This window comes from Salvelinus sp. IW2-2015, linkage group LG4q.1:29 (genome assembly GCF_002910315.2).
Source record: "Salvelinus sp. IW2-2015 linkage group LG4q.1:29, ASM291031v2, whole genome shotgun sequence".
Classification (NCBI taxonomy): domain Eukaryota; kingdom Metazoa; phylum Chordata; class Actinopteri; order Salmoniformes; family Salmonidae; genus Salvelinus; species Salvelinus sp. IW2-2015.
This window is the reverse complement of record NC_036842.1, coordinates 29,596,638-29,612,776: the sequence shown is the minus strand read 5'-3', so window position 1 is coordinate 29,612,776 and position 16,139 is coordinate 29,596,638. Positions and strand designations below refer to the sequence as shown.

The window sequence follows — 16,139 nt, the reverse complement described above, 5'->3', positions numbered from 1 at the left end:
GCTTCTCGAAGTTGTGTCAAGTTGGCTGGATGTCCTGTGGGCGGTGGATCATTCTTGATACACACGGGAAACTGTTGAGCGTTCTTGACACAAACCGGTGCGCCTACTACTGTACCCCGTTTAAAGGCACTTAAATATGTTGTCTTTCCCATGCACCCTGTCTCCTCCCCTTCATCTACACTGATTGAACTGTATTTAACAAGTGACATCAATAAAGGATCACAACTTTGACCTCGATTCACCTGGTCAGTCTATGTTATGGAAATCAGGTGTTCTTATTGTTTTGTATACTCAGTGTATCTCCGAGTTCTATGCTCAGCTCTTTTGCTGCCAGTTGCTCTTGGTGTAACATACAATGTGTCAGAGGGAGACACGTTCATAACTAGAGTGCAGAGGCCTGTCCGCCGTCCTGCCATAGATGGAGCTCCATCTGTGCAAATGCCCACCATTCGATCCCATGGAATCTGTTTTTTGGCAATATAGTCACGCAGCACACTGTACATCCCCTGTTCCGTTTCATGCTCGGGAATCATGAAACAGAACATTATGTCCTCGTGAATAGCATCCCCCGACATGTATAGAGAACAAAAGTCAATGCATGGGCATCTCGGGCCTCACAGCTAACGTCCATTTGGAGAGCATAAGCTTGGGAGTTTTTGAGTCATTCATTCAGTTTCCTCTTGATTGCTAGCATAGCATAAATTATTTGTTTAACAGTGTTATCTGACAAAGGTATTGATGTGCGTTTCTGTGCCTCTGCCTCCCCACACATTGTTTTCACCATCTCAAATTCATTGCAATAGTGTGGTTTCAGTCGAACGGTCAGGTGCAACCTTTTCCTATGCTCTAAGGGCACTCTCTGGTTGAATTTAATATTTAATATTTGAAGAATTTCACCAGGGCTTGCTGTTTCAGCAGAGTTTTCTGTTTCACCAGGGTTGCTGTTTCACCAGGGTTTGTTGTCAAATTACGCCTTGTAGTGAGCCCTTGTCAACCCTCTCTGTAAGACAATGCTGAGACGTACAGAACTACAGGATTAGTAATTCATTCAAATGAGACTGAGCCACGAGCAGTTAATTTTGGTGAGGTTTGGATAGGAAGATAACTGATTTTCTGATGAGGTGTGTCTGGGAAATGCCGTTGGCTCCTGCCAATATGTTTCGGCTCTCTTGTTTGCTATGGAATTGTTAAGCCACACATGTTTGACTTGGTAATGAGTGACAAGTTGTTGGCAGGACAGCACAAACAGATCTGGGACCAGGCTACCTTAACGCCCGTTGCTGCTTGAAATATAATCTAAGTACTGAACAGTTGATCTATTGCTCATTCGGGTTCTCTTATCTTGTTTCTGTATGTTTCAAGTTTCAGTTTCAAATTGTATTAGTCGTATGTACGGGATACACATGGTATACAGCATAAAACAAAATGCTTACTTACAAGTTATTTTATGTAATCAGAGCATTATGTCATATCTTTACTGTGACCTCAAACTATAGCAGCTTGTTCCCATTGCTTACAGTTCAGTAATGATATCGGATCCTTGAAATCTCAGACCACAAGCTTAGTTTAAAGCTACAAAGCCTGGGGAAAATCAAGCTTTACTTTCATTCTTTCTCTTTCAAATCTGTTTTCATCCTAAGAAAACACCTGTATTCAGAGAATGTGTTTTGAACACCAAAGCTAGAGGCTGATATCTACTGAGCTGCAGACCCCCACTGTTAGTTTGTCTGAAACACCTCAGAGTGCCTGGAGTCCCCAGGTTGGGAGAGCGGGAGAAAGGGAGTGAAAGAGAGAGGGAGAGCGGGGGAGAGAGAGAGAGAGAGAGAGAGAGGGAGAGGGAGAGAGGGGTGTTCCTGTCAGGATGTTTGTTTTTGTCAGGAGGTGGGTTTCTGTCAGGAGGTGTGTCAGTCACTGCTGCATCTTTGATCAGCGGAGTGCACAGCTTTGACCTGAAAGCACGATCAGTCTACACAGCAGGGAGAAACAAGAAACAGGAGGTGGCAAGGATGTGTGGAAGGAGGGATGGCAACCCTTTCCTCCTCTAGCGCTCTCTGCCTATCACTCTTTCTCCACCCTCACTCTCTCCCCCTCTCTCTCAACCTTAATTAGAGATAATTTAGACAGCCATGACACCCCTGAACTGAAACAGACTTACTGAGTCAGTCACCACACAGCCGGTTGTGTGTCTGATGTCTCTGTGTGTTTGTCTGTATTGTGTCTGTACACAATACAGTGTAAACCCTCTGTGGGCTCCGCCTGCTGAGCTGGGTTGGGGTCAGTTGATGTCCTTCTCAGTCAGTCAGTTTCAGGAAATCTAATTGGCACACTAGATTAACTGGAGATTTGTCAATCACTGGATTTAACTTTTTTCTGAAAGATTGATTTAATTCAATCTTGAGCATTTGTATTTTGTATTTATTATGGATCACTATTAGCTGTTGCCAAGGCAGCAGCTGCTCTTCCTGGGGTCCGGCAAAATTATATAATTTTAAATTATTTAAAAAAACATGTGAGCACTCAAGCCCCTAATCCACTACCACATATCTACAACACAAAATCCATGTGTGTGTATAGCGCATATGTTATCATGTGTGTGTACAGTGGTTCGTCCTTCAAAGGTTTCAGCGTACTGCAGCACAGCTTGCGTGGTGCCGCACGGTTCTATGGCACGTTATTTAAGTGCCAACCACTGGTACCATTAATGCTAGTTAGTGCTAGTTTGACCACCAAAGGGCATTTTTGAGAAGCATTTGATAGCCTTCAATAGTGGCTGTACTAGAGAATTTAAAACCTTTTTTGTAACATGGAAACTGGTTTTAAGAAATTTTGCTTAATTCATTTGATTAATATTATGGTGATTCTATTCCAAGAAAAACGAAAAACCCTCTGGGTTTCCGTTAGGATGGAACAGAAAATATGGCACTGTACAACGTGAGGGTCGGGAGTAGGCTACAGTACTTGGCTATTTAGCTAAAGAATCCCCGTGTTTTGCGGGCATGCGGGAGACCGGGTTTCAATTTCCCGACTGGGAGGAAGGTGTAAGCTGTCCTTGTAAATAAGAATATATTCTTGGCTGACTTGCCTAGTTAAATAAAGGTTACATTAAGAGTATAACATTTCTACACCATAACTGTAGTCTAACCAATATCCAAACGGAGATTCAGTCAAAATAAAAATCTAATTTATTTATCAAGACCAGTCCTCATGCTTGTCTCAGAGCAGTGATAAACGGTGCTAAATCCTATTGCTTCTAACTTCAATATGATCTTTAAATACATAAGAGCAACACAACTTTTAACAGCACATTACTCAACACTAGTTAGACTCATGTTGCCTACAGTAGGCCCACTGTATATCGAAAAATATGATGTGACTTTCCGCCTGTAATTACATTTAGAGGATTGGAGGATTCTAAATTAAAACCAAAATCCGCCTCATGGGTCTCCCAGTAGCGGCCGGCACGAGTATCTGTAGTAACGCATTTTGTATTGCGATGCGGTGACATAGACAGCTGCGCCACTGGGTAGGCCCCATCCACAAAGTATCAAAATACAAAGAGGTGTCGGTAAAGGTATATTCAATCAATCAAATAAAAAAATATATAAAGCCCTTTTTACATCAGCCAATGTCACAAAGCGCTATATACAGAAACCCAGTCTAAAACCCCAAACAGCAGGCAATGCAGATGTAGAAGCACGGTGTCTAGGAATAACTCCCTAGAATGGCAGGAACCTAGGAATAAACCAGGCTCTCTCTGAGGGGTGGCCAGTCCTCTTCTGGCTGTGCCGGGTGGAGATTATAACAGAACATGGCCAAGATGTTCAAACGTTCATAGATGACCAGCAGGGTCAAATAATAATAATCCCAGTGGTTGTAGAGGGTGCAACAGGTCAGCACCTCAGGAGTAAATGTCAGTTGACTTTTCATAGCCGATCATTCAGAGTTAGAGACAGCAGGTGCGGTAGAAAGAGAGAGAGTCGAAAACAGCATGTCCGGGGAAAAGGTAGCATGTCCGGTGAACAGGTCAGGGTTCCATAGCCGCAGGGAGAACAGTTGAAACTGGAGCAGCAGCACGACCAGGTAGACTGGGGACAGCAAGGAGTCATCAGGCCAGGTAGTCCTGAGGCATGGTCCTGGGGCTCAGGTCCTCCGAGAGAAGAGAAAGAGAGAGAGAAAGAGAGAGAGAATTAGAGGGAGCATACTTAAATTCACACAGGACACCGGATAAGACATGATAAATACTCCAGGTATAACAGACTGACCCTAGCCGCCCGACACATAAATTATTGCAGCATAAATACTGGAGGCTGAGACAGGAGGGGTCGGGAGACACTGTGGCCCTGTCCATCTAAACCCCCAGACAGGGCCAACCAGGCAAGATATAACCCCACCCACTTTGCCAAAGCACAGCCCCCTGCTAATAGCTCATAATGGGTTATTATAATACTGTACATGATGTCCAGTTTAGGATAACCAAAACATTTCTTTATTAAAGACTATCAGAAAGAATGTTGGTACTTACTTATTTTGATCCAAAGCTATGAATGAGTGAGTCACTCAGCTTTATGTAGGTGCCGGGATGTATGACTGTGCCATCAACTTGATAATATATAATAATATTTTGGAGGTTATTTCGTTATATTTGTTTTGTCTTTTTACGTGGATTAAACTGAAATTGCAATCAATCACGGCCGGTTGTGATACAGCCAACCTAACTTAGAAATACATTTGCCGATAGAATTCTCCCCCTACCCTCCTTCTAGGCAGTCTATTGTCCAGCTACCTGCTAATAGCCATAATGGCGCTGTACAACGTGATGGTGTATGTTTCAAAGAATATTTTCCAGTACGCAACAATTTATTTACCTTCAATAGACAACTTTGTTACAATATTTCTGTAATTCAGTGATATTTATTCCCACAGTAATTCATTTTGGATCCATAACTAAATAAATATCTGCATTTTCATCATTATTTTATTAACTAAAGCATTAATAAATGCAATTGTAAATGAGAACGTGTTCTCAATTTGCCTACCTGGTTAAATAAAGGTGAAATAAAAATAAATAAAAAATTAAGATGCCATTACTAGTTACATTGTTTTAGTTTGAACGTGCAGACTGGCACTAAAAACAGAGGGAACGTTTCCCTAGTTAGCTCCATTATTAGTGCAATGGTCCGTATTCTGTACTCGGCTCTGCGGCCCACCCTCTGGATGGGAACACTAAAATAACACTAAACACATAAAGGGAACACTAAAATAACACATCCTAGATCTGAATGAATGAAATATTCTTATTAAATACTTTTTTCTTTACATAGTTGAATGTGCTGACAACAAAATCACACAAAAATGATCAATGGAAATCAAATTTATCAACCCATGGTGGTCTGGATTTGGAGTCACACTCAAAATTAAAGTGGAAAACCACACTACAGGCTGATCCAACTTTGATGTAATGTCCTTAAAACAAGTCAAAATGAAGCTCAGTAGTGTGTGTGGCCTCCACGTGCCTGTATGACCTCCCTACAATGCTCCTGGTGAGGTGGCAGATGGTCTCCTGAGGGATCTCCTCCCAGACCTGGACTAAAGCATCCGCCAACTCCTGGACAGTCTGTGGTGCAACGTGGCGTGGTGGATGGAGCGAGACATGATGTCCCAGATGTGCTCATTGGATTCAGGTCTGGGGAACGGGCGGGCCAGTCCATAGCATCAATGCCTTCCTCTTGAGGAACTGCTGACACACTCCAGCCACATGAGGTCTAGCATTGTCTTGCATTAGGAGGAAACCAGGGCCAACCGCACCAGCATATGGTCTCACAAGGGGTCTGAGGATCTCATCTCGTACCTAATGGCAGTCAGGCTACCTCTGGCGAGCCCATGTAGGGCTGTGCGGCCCCCCAAAGAAATGCCACCCCACACCATGACTGACCCACCGCCAAACCGGTCATGCTGGAGGATGTTGCAGGCAGCAGAACATTCTCCACTTCGTCTCCAGACTGTCACGTTTGTCACATGTGCTCAGTGTGAACCTGCTTTCATCTGTGAAGAGCACAGGCGCCAGTGGGCAAATTTGCCAATCTTGTGTTCTCTGGCAAATGCCAAACTTCCTGCACGGTGTTGGGCTGTAAGCACAACATCCACCTGTGGACGTCGGGCCTCATACCACCCTCATTGAGTCTGTTTCTGACCGTTTGAGCAGACACATGCACATTTGTGGCCTGCTGGAGGTCATTTTGCAGGGCTCTGGCAGTGCTCCTCCTTGCACAAAGGCGGAGGTAGCGGTCCTGCTGCTGGGTTGTTGCCCTCCTACGGCCTCCTCCACGTCTCCTGATGTACTGGCTGTCTCCTGGTAGCGCCTCCATGCTCTGGACACTACGCAGACACAGCAAACCTTCTTGCCACAGCTCGCATTGATGTGCCATCCTGGATGAGCTGCACTACCTGAGCCATTTGTGTGGGTTGTAGACTCCGTTCATGCTACCACTAGAGTGAAAGCACCGCCAGCATTCAAAAGTGACCAAAACATCAGCCAGGAAGCATAGGAACTGAGAAGTGGTCTGTGGTCACCACCTGCAGAACCACTCCTTTATTGGGGGTGTCTTGCTAATTGCCTATAATTGCCATCTGTTGTCTATTCCATTTGCACAACAGCATGTGAAATTTATTGTCAATCAGTGTTGCTTCCTAAGTGGACAGTTTGATTTCACAGAAGTGTGATTGACTTGGAGTTACATTGTGTTGTTTAAGTGTTCCCTTTATTTTTTTGAGCAGTGTATATTGTCCTGCTAATAACAGGGTTAATATATCTGTGAGAATATCCAAGGGACTTTTATATAATTCTAAATTAATAACAATAATTATAAATGCTTTGTTTAAAAAAATAGCAATATTTTGGAAATTATTTATTTTAAAATAACGTAAAATGAGCGAGATAAAGGCCATTCTTGAACATGGGGTGAGACATTCTTACAAATTTGTAAATAAAGCCAGTTTGTTATTAAGAATGATTTATTTCTGTTTTTAGAGGGAGAGAAACCAAAAATCTACAGTCATCTCATGGGTCTCACAGTCAAGGCCAGAACGGTATTGAACCAGCATCTGTAGCAGCACAGCTTGCACTGCTATGCAGTGTCTTAGACCATTGCGCCACTCAGGCACTTTACAATGTGACTGCTCGGGAGTGGACTACACTACTACAGTAAGAACAAAATAAAATAATAAAAACCTTAGTGTAACAACAGTTTTAGTAAGTAATAGTGAAGTCATGCACAATTATCAGTTTCTATTTCAAATAAAATAGAATAAAATGTTATTAGTCACATGCGCTGAATACAACAGGTGTAGACCTTACAGTGAAATGCTTACTGATGAGCCCCTAACCTACAGTGCGGTTTCAAAAAATGCGGATATGAATAAGAGATAAAAGTAACAAGTAATTGAAGTGGAGCAGTAAAAAAGAACAAAAAAATACAGGGGGGTGCCGGAAAAGAGTAAATGTGCGGGGGCACCGGTTAGTTCAGGTAGTATGTACATGTAGGTAGAGTTAATTAAAGTGCCTATGCATAGATGACAACAGAGAGTGGCAGTGGTGTGGGGGGGGCAATGTGAATAGTCCGGGTAGCCATTTGACTAGATGTTCAGGAGTCTTATGGCTTGGGGGTAGAAGCTGTTTAGAAGCCTCTTGGACCTAGACTTGGCACTCTGGTAACGCGTGCCCGTGTGGTAGCAGAGAGAACAGTCTATGACTAGGGTGGCTGGAGTCTTTGACAATTTTCAGGGCCTTCCTCTGACACCGCCTGGTATAGAGGTCCTGGATGGCAGGAAGCTTGGCCCCAGTGATGTACTGGGCCGTTCTACCCTCTATAGTGCCTTGCGGTCGGAGGCCGAGCAGTTGCCATACCAGACAGTGATGCAACCAGTCAGGATGCTCTCGATGGTGCAGCTGTAGAACCTTTTGAGGATCTGAGGACCCATGCCAAATCTTTTCAGTCTCCTGAGGGGGAATAGGTTTTGTCGTGCCCGCTTCACGACTGTGATGGTGTGCTTGGACCATGTTAGTTTGTTGGTGATGTGGACACCAAGGTACTTGAAGCTCTCAATCTGCTCCACTGCATCCCAATCGATGAGAATGGGGGCGTGCTCGGTCCTCTTTTTCCTCTAGTCATCTCCTTTGTCTTGATCACGTTGAGGGAGAGGTTGTTGTCCTGGCACCACACGGACAGGTCTCTGACCTCCTCCCTATAGGCTGTTTCATTGTTGTCGTTGATCAGGCCTACCACTGTTGTGTCATCGGCAAATTTAAAGATGGTGTTGGTGTCAGGGAGTACAGGAGGGGACTGATTACGCACCCATGAGGGGCCTCGGTGTTGAGGATCAGCGTGGCGGATGTGTTGTAACCTACCCTTACCACCTGGGGGCGGCCCGTCAGGCAGTCCAGGATCCAGTTGCAGAGGGAGGTGTTTAGTCCCAGGGTCCTTAGCTTATTGATGAGCTTAGAGGGCACTATGGTGTTGAACACTGAGCTGTAGTCAATGAATAGCATTCTCACATAGGTGTTCCTTCTGTCCAGTTGGGAAAGGGCAGTGTGGAGTGCAATAGAGACTGCATCATCTGTGGATCTGTTGGGGCGGTATGCAAATTGGAGTGGGTCTAGGGTTTCTGGGATGATGGTGTTGATGTGAGCCATGACCAGCCTTTCAAAGCAATTCATGGCTACAGACGTGAGTGCTACTGGTCGGTAGTCATTTAGGCAGGTTACCTTAGTGTTCTTGGGCATAGTCACTATGGTGGTCTGCTTAAAACATGTTGGTATTACAGACTCGATAAAAAAACATGAGCTGCCGCACACCCAGAATAATAGTTTGTGTGGAGGTGCTGACGAATAAACTATAAACTATCATAATAAAGAAAGTCGCACACTCCATGTGTAATCTCACAGCAATTTAATGGGTACTTACCAACGTTTCGTTATCACTGTGCATTCCTCAAGGTATTACAGACTCAGACAGGGAGAGGTTTAAAATGTCAGTGAGGACACTTGTTAGTTGGTCAGCGCATGCTCGCAGTATACGTCCTGGTAATTAGTCTGGCCCTGTGGCCTTGTGAATGTTGACCTGTCTAAAGGTCAAACTCTCCTCTGCTGCGGAGACCGTGATCACACAGTCTTCCGCTACAGCTGGTGCTCTCATGCATGTTTCAGTGTTATTTGCCTCGAAGCGAGCATAGAAGTAGTTTAGCTCGTCCAGTAGGCTTGTGTCACTGAGCAGCTCTCGGCTGTGCTTCCCTTTGTAGTCTGTAATGGTTTGCAGGCCCTGCCACATCCGACGAGTGTCAGAGCCGGTGTAGTACGATTCGATCTTAGTCCTGTATTGACGCTTTGTCTGTTTGATGGTTCGTCGGAGGGCATAGTGGGATTTCTTATAAGCTTCCGGCTAAGAGTCCCACTCCTTGAAAGCGGCAACTCTATCCTTTAGCTCAGTGCGGATGCTGCCTGTAATCCATGGTTTCTGGTTGGGGTATGTATTACACTTATTGATGAAGCCAATGACAGATATGGTCTACTCCTCAATGCCATTTGAGGAATCCCGGCACATATTCCAGTCTGTGCTAGCAAAACAGTCCTGTAGCTTAGCATCTGCTTCATCTGACCACTTTTTTTATTGATCTAGTCACTGGTGTTTCCTGCTTTAATATTTGCTTGTAAGCAGGAATCAGGAAGATAGAATTATGCTCAGATTTGCAAAATGGAGGGTGAGGGAGAGCTTTGTATGCATCTCTGTGTGTGGAGTATAGGTGGTCCAGAGTTCTTTTCCCTCTGGTTGCACATTAACATGCTGATAGAAATGAGGTAAAACTGTTTGCCAGCATTAAAGTACCCGGCTACTAGAAGCGCCGCCTCTGGGTGAGTGTTTGCTCATGGCGGAATTCAGCTCATTCAATGCTATCTTGGTGCCAGCCTCTGACTGTGGTGGTATGTAAACAGCTACAAATAATATAGATGAAAACTCGTTCGGTAGGTAATGTGGTCTGCATCTTATCATGAGAAACTCTACCTCATGCGAGCAATGGTTCGAGACTTCCTTAGGTATCGTGCACCAGCTGTTGTTTACAAAAATACATAGACCGCCGCCCCTTGTCATACCAGACCCCGCTGTTCTATCCTGCTGGTACATCATATAACCAGCCAGCTTATTTTTGTTGATATTGTCGTCGTTCAGCCACGACTCTGTGAAGCATAAGATGTCACAGTTTTTAATGTCCCGTTGGTAGTTTAATCTTCCCAATAACTCGTCCGTTTTATTGTCCAAAGATTGCATGTTTGCGAGCAGAATTGTGGGGAGTAGGGGTTTATTCGGTCGCCTCCTACTCCTCAGAAGGCAGCCCGCCCTCCGGCCTCTCTTTCTCCGCCTCCTCTTCACGCAGATCACTGGGGTCCGGGCCTGTTCCCGAGGGTGCCGTATATCCTCCGCATCGAGTTCGTCAGAGTCGTGAAAGAAGAAAAAGGATTCTGCTAGTCCGTGGTGAGTTATCGCAGTTTTGATGTCTAGAAGTTATTTTCGGTCATAAGAGACGGTAGCGTTAACATTATGTACAAAATAGTTAAAAAAAATAAGTTACAAACAACGCAGATAAAATAACAAAAAACGCAATCGGTTGGGGGCACGTAAAATGTCTGCTTTCTGCTCCAGCTCCATTTTAGGTTTATGTCGCCCATTCATTGTCAGTTAGAGACACAGTAGGACCCAAAAGCATAATCAGTGCTCTAACTCCCCCTTGCGCTGGTCTGGAGCAATTAAGTGGTGACGCAGGTTACCGTACTAAACCACAAATTACCTCTAAGTACCGCAGCATAATCGCAAAACTTTTAGTGGAGCAACCACTGTATGCATGTCTCTGTGCCTATGTTTGTGTTCCTTCACAGTCCCCGCTGTTCCAAAAGGTGTATTTTTATCTGTTTTTAAATCTGCTTCTACTGCTTGCATCAGTTACCTGATGTAGAATCGAGTTCCATGTAGTGATGGATCTATGTAGTTCTGTGCGCCTCGCATAGTCTGTTCTGGACTTGGGGACTGTGAAGAGACCTCTGGTGGCAAGTCTTGTCGGGAATGCATGGGTGTCTGAGCTGCAACATGTCAATACCTCTCACAAATATAATTTGTGATGAAGTCAATCTCTCCTCCACTTTGAGCCAGAAGATATTGACATGCATATTTTTCATGTTTGCTCTCTGTACATCCAAGGGCCAGCCATGCTGCCCTGTTCTGAGCCAATTGCAATTTTCCTAAGCTTTGTGGCACCTGACCACACGACTGAACAGTAAACCAGGTGCAACAAAACTAGAGCCTTGTTGATAGTGCTGTTAAGAAGGCAGAGCAGCGCTTTATTATGGACAGACCTCTCCCCATCTTAGCTACTGTTGTATCAATATGACCATGAGAGTTTACAATCCAGGATTACTCCAAGCAGTTTAGTCACCTCAACTTGCTCAATTTCCACATGTATTACAATATTTAGTTGAGGTTTAGGGTATAGTGAATGGTTTATTCCAAATGCAATGCTTTTAGTTTTTTAAATATTTTGGACTAACTTATTCCTTGCCATCCATTCTGAAACTAACTGCAGCTCTCTGTTAAGTGTTGCAGTCATTTCAGTTGCTGTAGTAGCTGATGTGTAGTGTTGAGTCATCCGCAGACATGGACACACTTTGCTCAAAGTCAATTTATTAATGGCTGCATGCTTATTAGCAACTGGGATAAGCAATTTCATACATGTGTCTGTTTGCTGCACATTACACACCACGGACCAACAAATATTCTTAACATCAACAACATAGGAATCACAAAAAAATGTATTGTATGACCTCTTATACACTATATTAGGCCCAGCCTTTGGAACTGTTTTTCCTAAATATGGCTACTATATTGTGATCACTACATCTGATGGATTTGGATAGGGCTTTCAAGCACATTTCTAAAGCATTAGTAAAGATGTGATCAATACATGTTGATGATTTAATTTAAGTGCTCTTTGGAACTACCCTTGTAGGTTGACTGATAACCTGAACCAGGTTGCAGGCACTGGTTACAGTTTTAAGCTTTTTCTTGAGTGGGCAGCCTGATGAAAGCCAGTCAATATTTAAATCACCCAGAAAATATATACCTCTCTGTTGATATCACATACATTATCAATCATTTCACACATTATCCAGATACTGATTGTTAGCACTTGGTGGTCTATAGCAGCTTCCCATAAGAATGGGCTTTATGTGAGGCAGATGAATCTGCAGCCATATTACTTCAACAGTATTTAACATGAGCCTACAGCACTGAAACCATTCATTTACTTCTCCAGACAAAGAGGGCTCCATTGGAAAACTCATCTGGGACTAACTTAGCAGTTTAGCTAGGTTAGCGGCTCTTTCAAGCAGACCTGTCAGTTAAGTGATTTTCAGGGACAAGAAATAGCGGTCCTAGCTGTTAAAAGCTAACCGCGTTGAGGAATCCATGCAGAAACAAGTTCTGTATTCATGTCCAACAAAGATTGGTTATGTTTTAGTTAAAATAACAAACCAAGTGTTTCCAGTATACAGTGTTCAGCTGCGCACTCTGATGACGTAAGGACCATGAGCATTGAGTAGGAATGGAGTGAAATTGACACATAGCAAGCTGAAGAGTGTATGGTTGAGACTGGATAACTCTTTCATATTTGTGTTTTCTTTCATGGGAGCTTCCAAATGCAGTGAATGGTAAATGTCCATTCAGACACACACACGCACACGCACACATACACATACACACGCACACACACACACACACACGCACTCACACACACACCCACACACACACACACACACACACACACACACACACACACACACACACACACACACACACACACACACACACACACACACACACACACACACACACACACACACACACACACACACACACACACACACACTCTTGGGATCTGTTTTGTTGGCAACTTCATTCCTTTACCCTTAACTCTGGGATCTTCAATTAGAGAATAAACAGGTCAAGAAAATCTTCAGAGACTTACAACTAGGGCCCAGAGCTTTCCCTGGTCAGATCACATGATCTCAACTCCTGGCCCTTGCGTAGACCGACCTCTCTAGTCCTCTCATCCTTAGCAGTATTCCATGTGTTTCTGTTACCACTCTCTCTGCGACTGTTCATTTCCTAAATCAGTTGTGACACGCTGTCATAGTATTCCACACTTAACGTGTGTGTGTGCGTGTGTGTGTGAATACCTGCATGCGTGTGTGTTGATCTGAGTGTGTACTTTAAGTGCTTGGTTTGTGAGGACACAGCTGCTGTCTTTAAAGTTATGTGACAGAGCATGGGTTAACGCATCCAGACCGAGCATCCTGCTGCACTGAGGGGACCTCTCACTTACTGTAGCAGGGTGACTTCTGGGAACTGCCTGGCAGGTGGGGAAATGAAGTGTATTTTTGTTTTCGTGGAAGACGCACGGTGCAATACCATGCTGTTGAATGGCTTCGGTGGGGTTTTCTCTGAGCAACAAGGGGGTCTCTTTCCCTCAGGGAGGGGCTCTGATTGGTCACCTCTAACACCTCTCTTTCTCTCCTTCTCTCCTTCTCTTTCTCAATCCTTTTTCATTCATTCTCTCTCTCTCTCTCTCTCCATTTTTGTCTCTTCATCTCTCCCTCTCTTCCTCTCTTCTCCCCTTCTACCACTCTCTGTATCTCTCTTTCCTTCCCTCTCCCCATCCCTTTTTTCTCTCTCTCTCTCTGTCTCTCTCTCTTTCCTTCACTCTCTCTCTATCTCTGCAGGGCTGAAGCAGATTCATGCCTTGTCCATCCAGGGTAACTATGAGTTGAGGATTGACCTGGAGGACTTTGACAACAGTACAGCCTATGCCCAGTACGAGACCTTTGGAGTGGGCCTGTTCTCTGTGGACCCGGATGATGATGGATACCCACTGACAGTTGGAGATTACTCCGGAAACGCAGGTACATGGTTATATCTCACTGACCAGTTCCCGTTGGGGATCAATAAAGTATATATCTAAAAAACTTAACATTGATGTTTGATTCAAATCATAGATTAGGTCATTGTAGACCTAGACATCGATCAAAGGGTAAAGCACCCCAAACACAAACATTTAAGCCTCAGATTTACTCCTCAAATACTACAAGTATAACTCAGCAATGCATTGACTCTATCTATCGTCATATCTGCTGTGTCATCTGCAGTAGTTTTGTTAATATTTTTAAGTGCTGAGGGGGTGAGGGTGAGGGGGTGAGGGAGGGAGGCAGAAAGGGAGGGAGAGATGGAGGGAAGTGTTTGGTTTTGGTCCCCACTGTGTTTTGTTAATGTCCGATGATTTAACAATGTAGACAGACAGACGGAGGGGGACAAAGAGTATCTATCTCTTCCCCAAATGTCACATCTCACCCAGTGCCCCGTCCCCGTGAATAAATTACTACACAATGAATTACTGTGGTTGACCTGCAGCGTAAACAAAACACTGTCTCAGGCCCGTCTCTACAAAGAAGCAATTTTAAGAACCTTTGGGTCGCTTAGCACAGCACACAGACAGAGAAGGGGGACAGATGAGAGAGGAGGGATGGGAAGAGACGAGGAGAAGAGGTAGAAAGAGAGAGAGAGAGAGAGAGAGAGAGAGAGAGGGTAAAGGAGACACAATTCGTTTTGGAGAGAGAGAACCATCTTTGAAGCCATCTTTAAATGGCTTATAGCTCTACTGCAATGAAACTGACCTTCAACTGACAACGTGCCTGTTGGACATTTGAATCCCACTGCAGCATACGAAGCTCCCCCGTATCCTGTACCTCTTAGTACCACAATAATTGTTATTATCATCCGCAATGACTTTTAGACACCTACCACTCTTCTGCCCTCTCCATACATACATACAAATACGCGCGCACACACACACACACACACACACACCACACACACACACACACACACACACACACACAACACACACACACACACACACACACACACACACACACACACACACACACACACACACACATATACACACACTTTCCTCTGATCTGAGATCTGTAGACAGGTAGTTACTGTGGCTAGAAGCTGCTGGATCTTAATGGTGTTCAGTGGAGCCGCCCATCCCCTTCCCTTTACCCAGACAAGGTGACACTGAGCGGGCTGCAAACGAGACTCTAAGTGCCCCTAGCCTGGTTCATCTCTCTCTCCCCTTATTTAGTTTCATCCGGTAACCATCATCATGCTGTCACGATGGGTTGAGGTTGTATGTTTTGATCTTTTTTCTCTGTTTTGCCATTTCTCCTATCGGAACTAATTGCACCATGGGTTACCGTGGAAACAGCAAATTGAGAGAGGGATGGGGGGGTTTGGTTGGAGGGGAGAAGGGAGTAGCAGTGGCCACACCCAGCCTGGGGATTTAAACGCTTAAGATGCCCAGACGAGCTGCTAGCGAACACCTCACCGCTGGAGAGGAGTGTTTTTATCCCCCTCTGGTCACAGACACAGCATGAAGCATTATAGAGAGGGAGATAGGGAGTGAGGGAAAGATTGAAAAACACACAGGGAGAGGTAGAGTGATATAAAAATCCACATCCAGGCACTCGTATCCTTTTGTTTATCAAAAGCCTGAAGAGTTGCTGTGAAACACCAATAACAAGTACATTATTCTCTGAAATCGTTTATTGTGTCGTACAGAATGCCATCACTCAACATCCCCATGTGCAGTGCTACTGACAGTAAGCCAACCACCCAAGTATGACATTCAGCTCAAAGCCGTAGCCTATACAGATGTAGGATCTTAATTTGATCACTCCTTTTTTCCTGAGAATTTTCCTTCACAACAGGAAATGCAAACTTGTAGTGTATTTACCTTTTTAAAAAGGCTTGTAATGTTTGTAATTTCCACTTTGAAATTTCAAACATGATTTGCCGCAACAAAAAATGCATCAACCCTTACAAAAATGTCCAAAAATAACAATCCACATAATGATTCTCATTACCTGCTGCTACAGGATTATTTCCTGCTGTAGCAAACTGACAAAAATTAAGATCCTACATCTGTAGCTAACTGTGTCATGTACCTCTCTTTAGTTATATTTCTGCTGTAGCTACAAA

The 16,139-nt window shown here is 44.2% G+C and overlaps 1 protein-coding gene across 2 annotated transcripts in view; it reads left to right on the top strand.

Moving 5' to 3' along the window:
- fibcd1b (fibrinogen C domain containing 1b) overlaps positions 1 to 16,139 on the top strand; it is a 259,633-nt gene that overhangs the window by 242,018 nt on the left and 1,476 nt on the right. For both annotated transcript variants that reach the window (XM_023984332.2, XM_023984331.2), the window contains one exon: positions 13,820 to 13,999. In XM_023984332.2, coding sequence (XP_023840100.1) covers positions 13,820 to 13,999 — 180 coding nt within the window. The remainder of the gene's footprint in view (positions 1 to 13,819; positions 14,000 to 16,139) is intronic.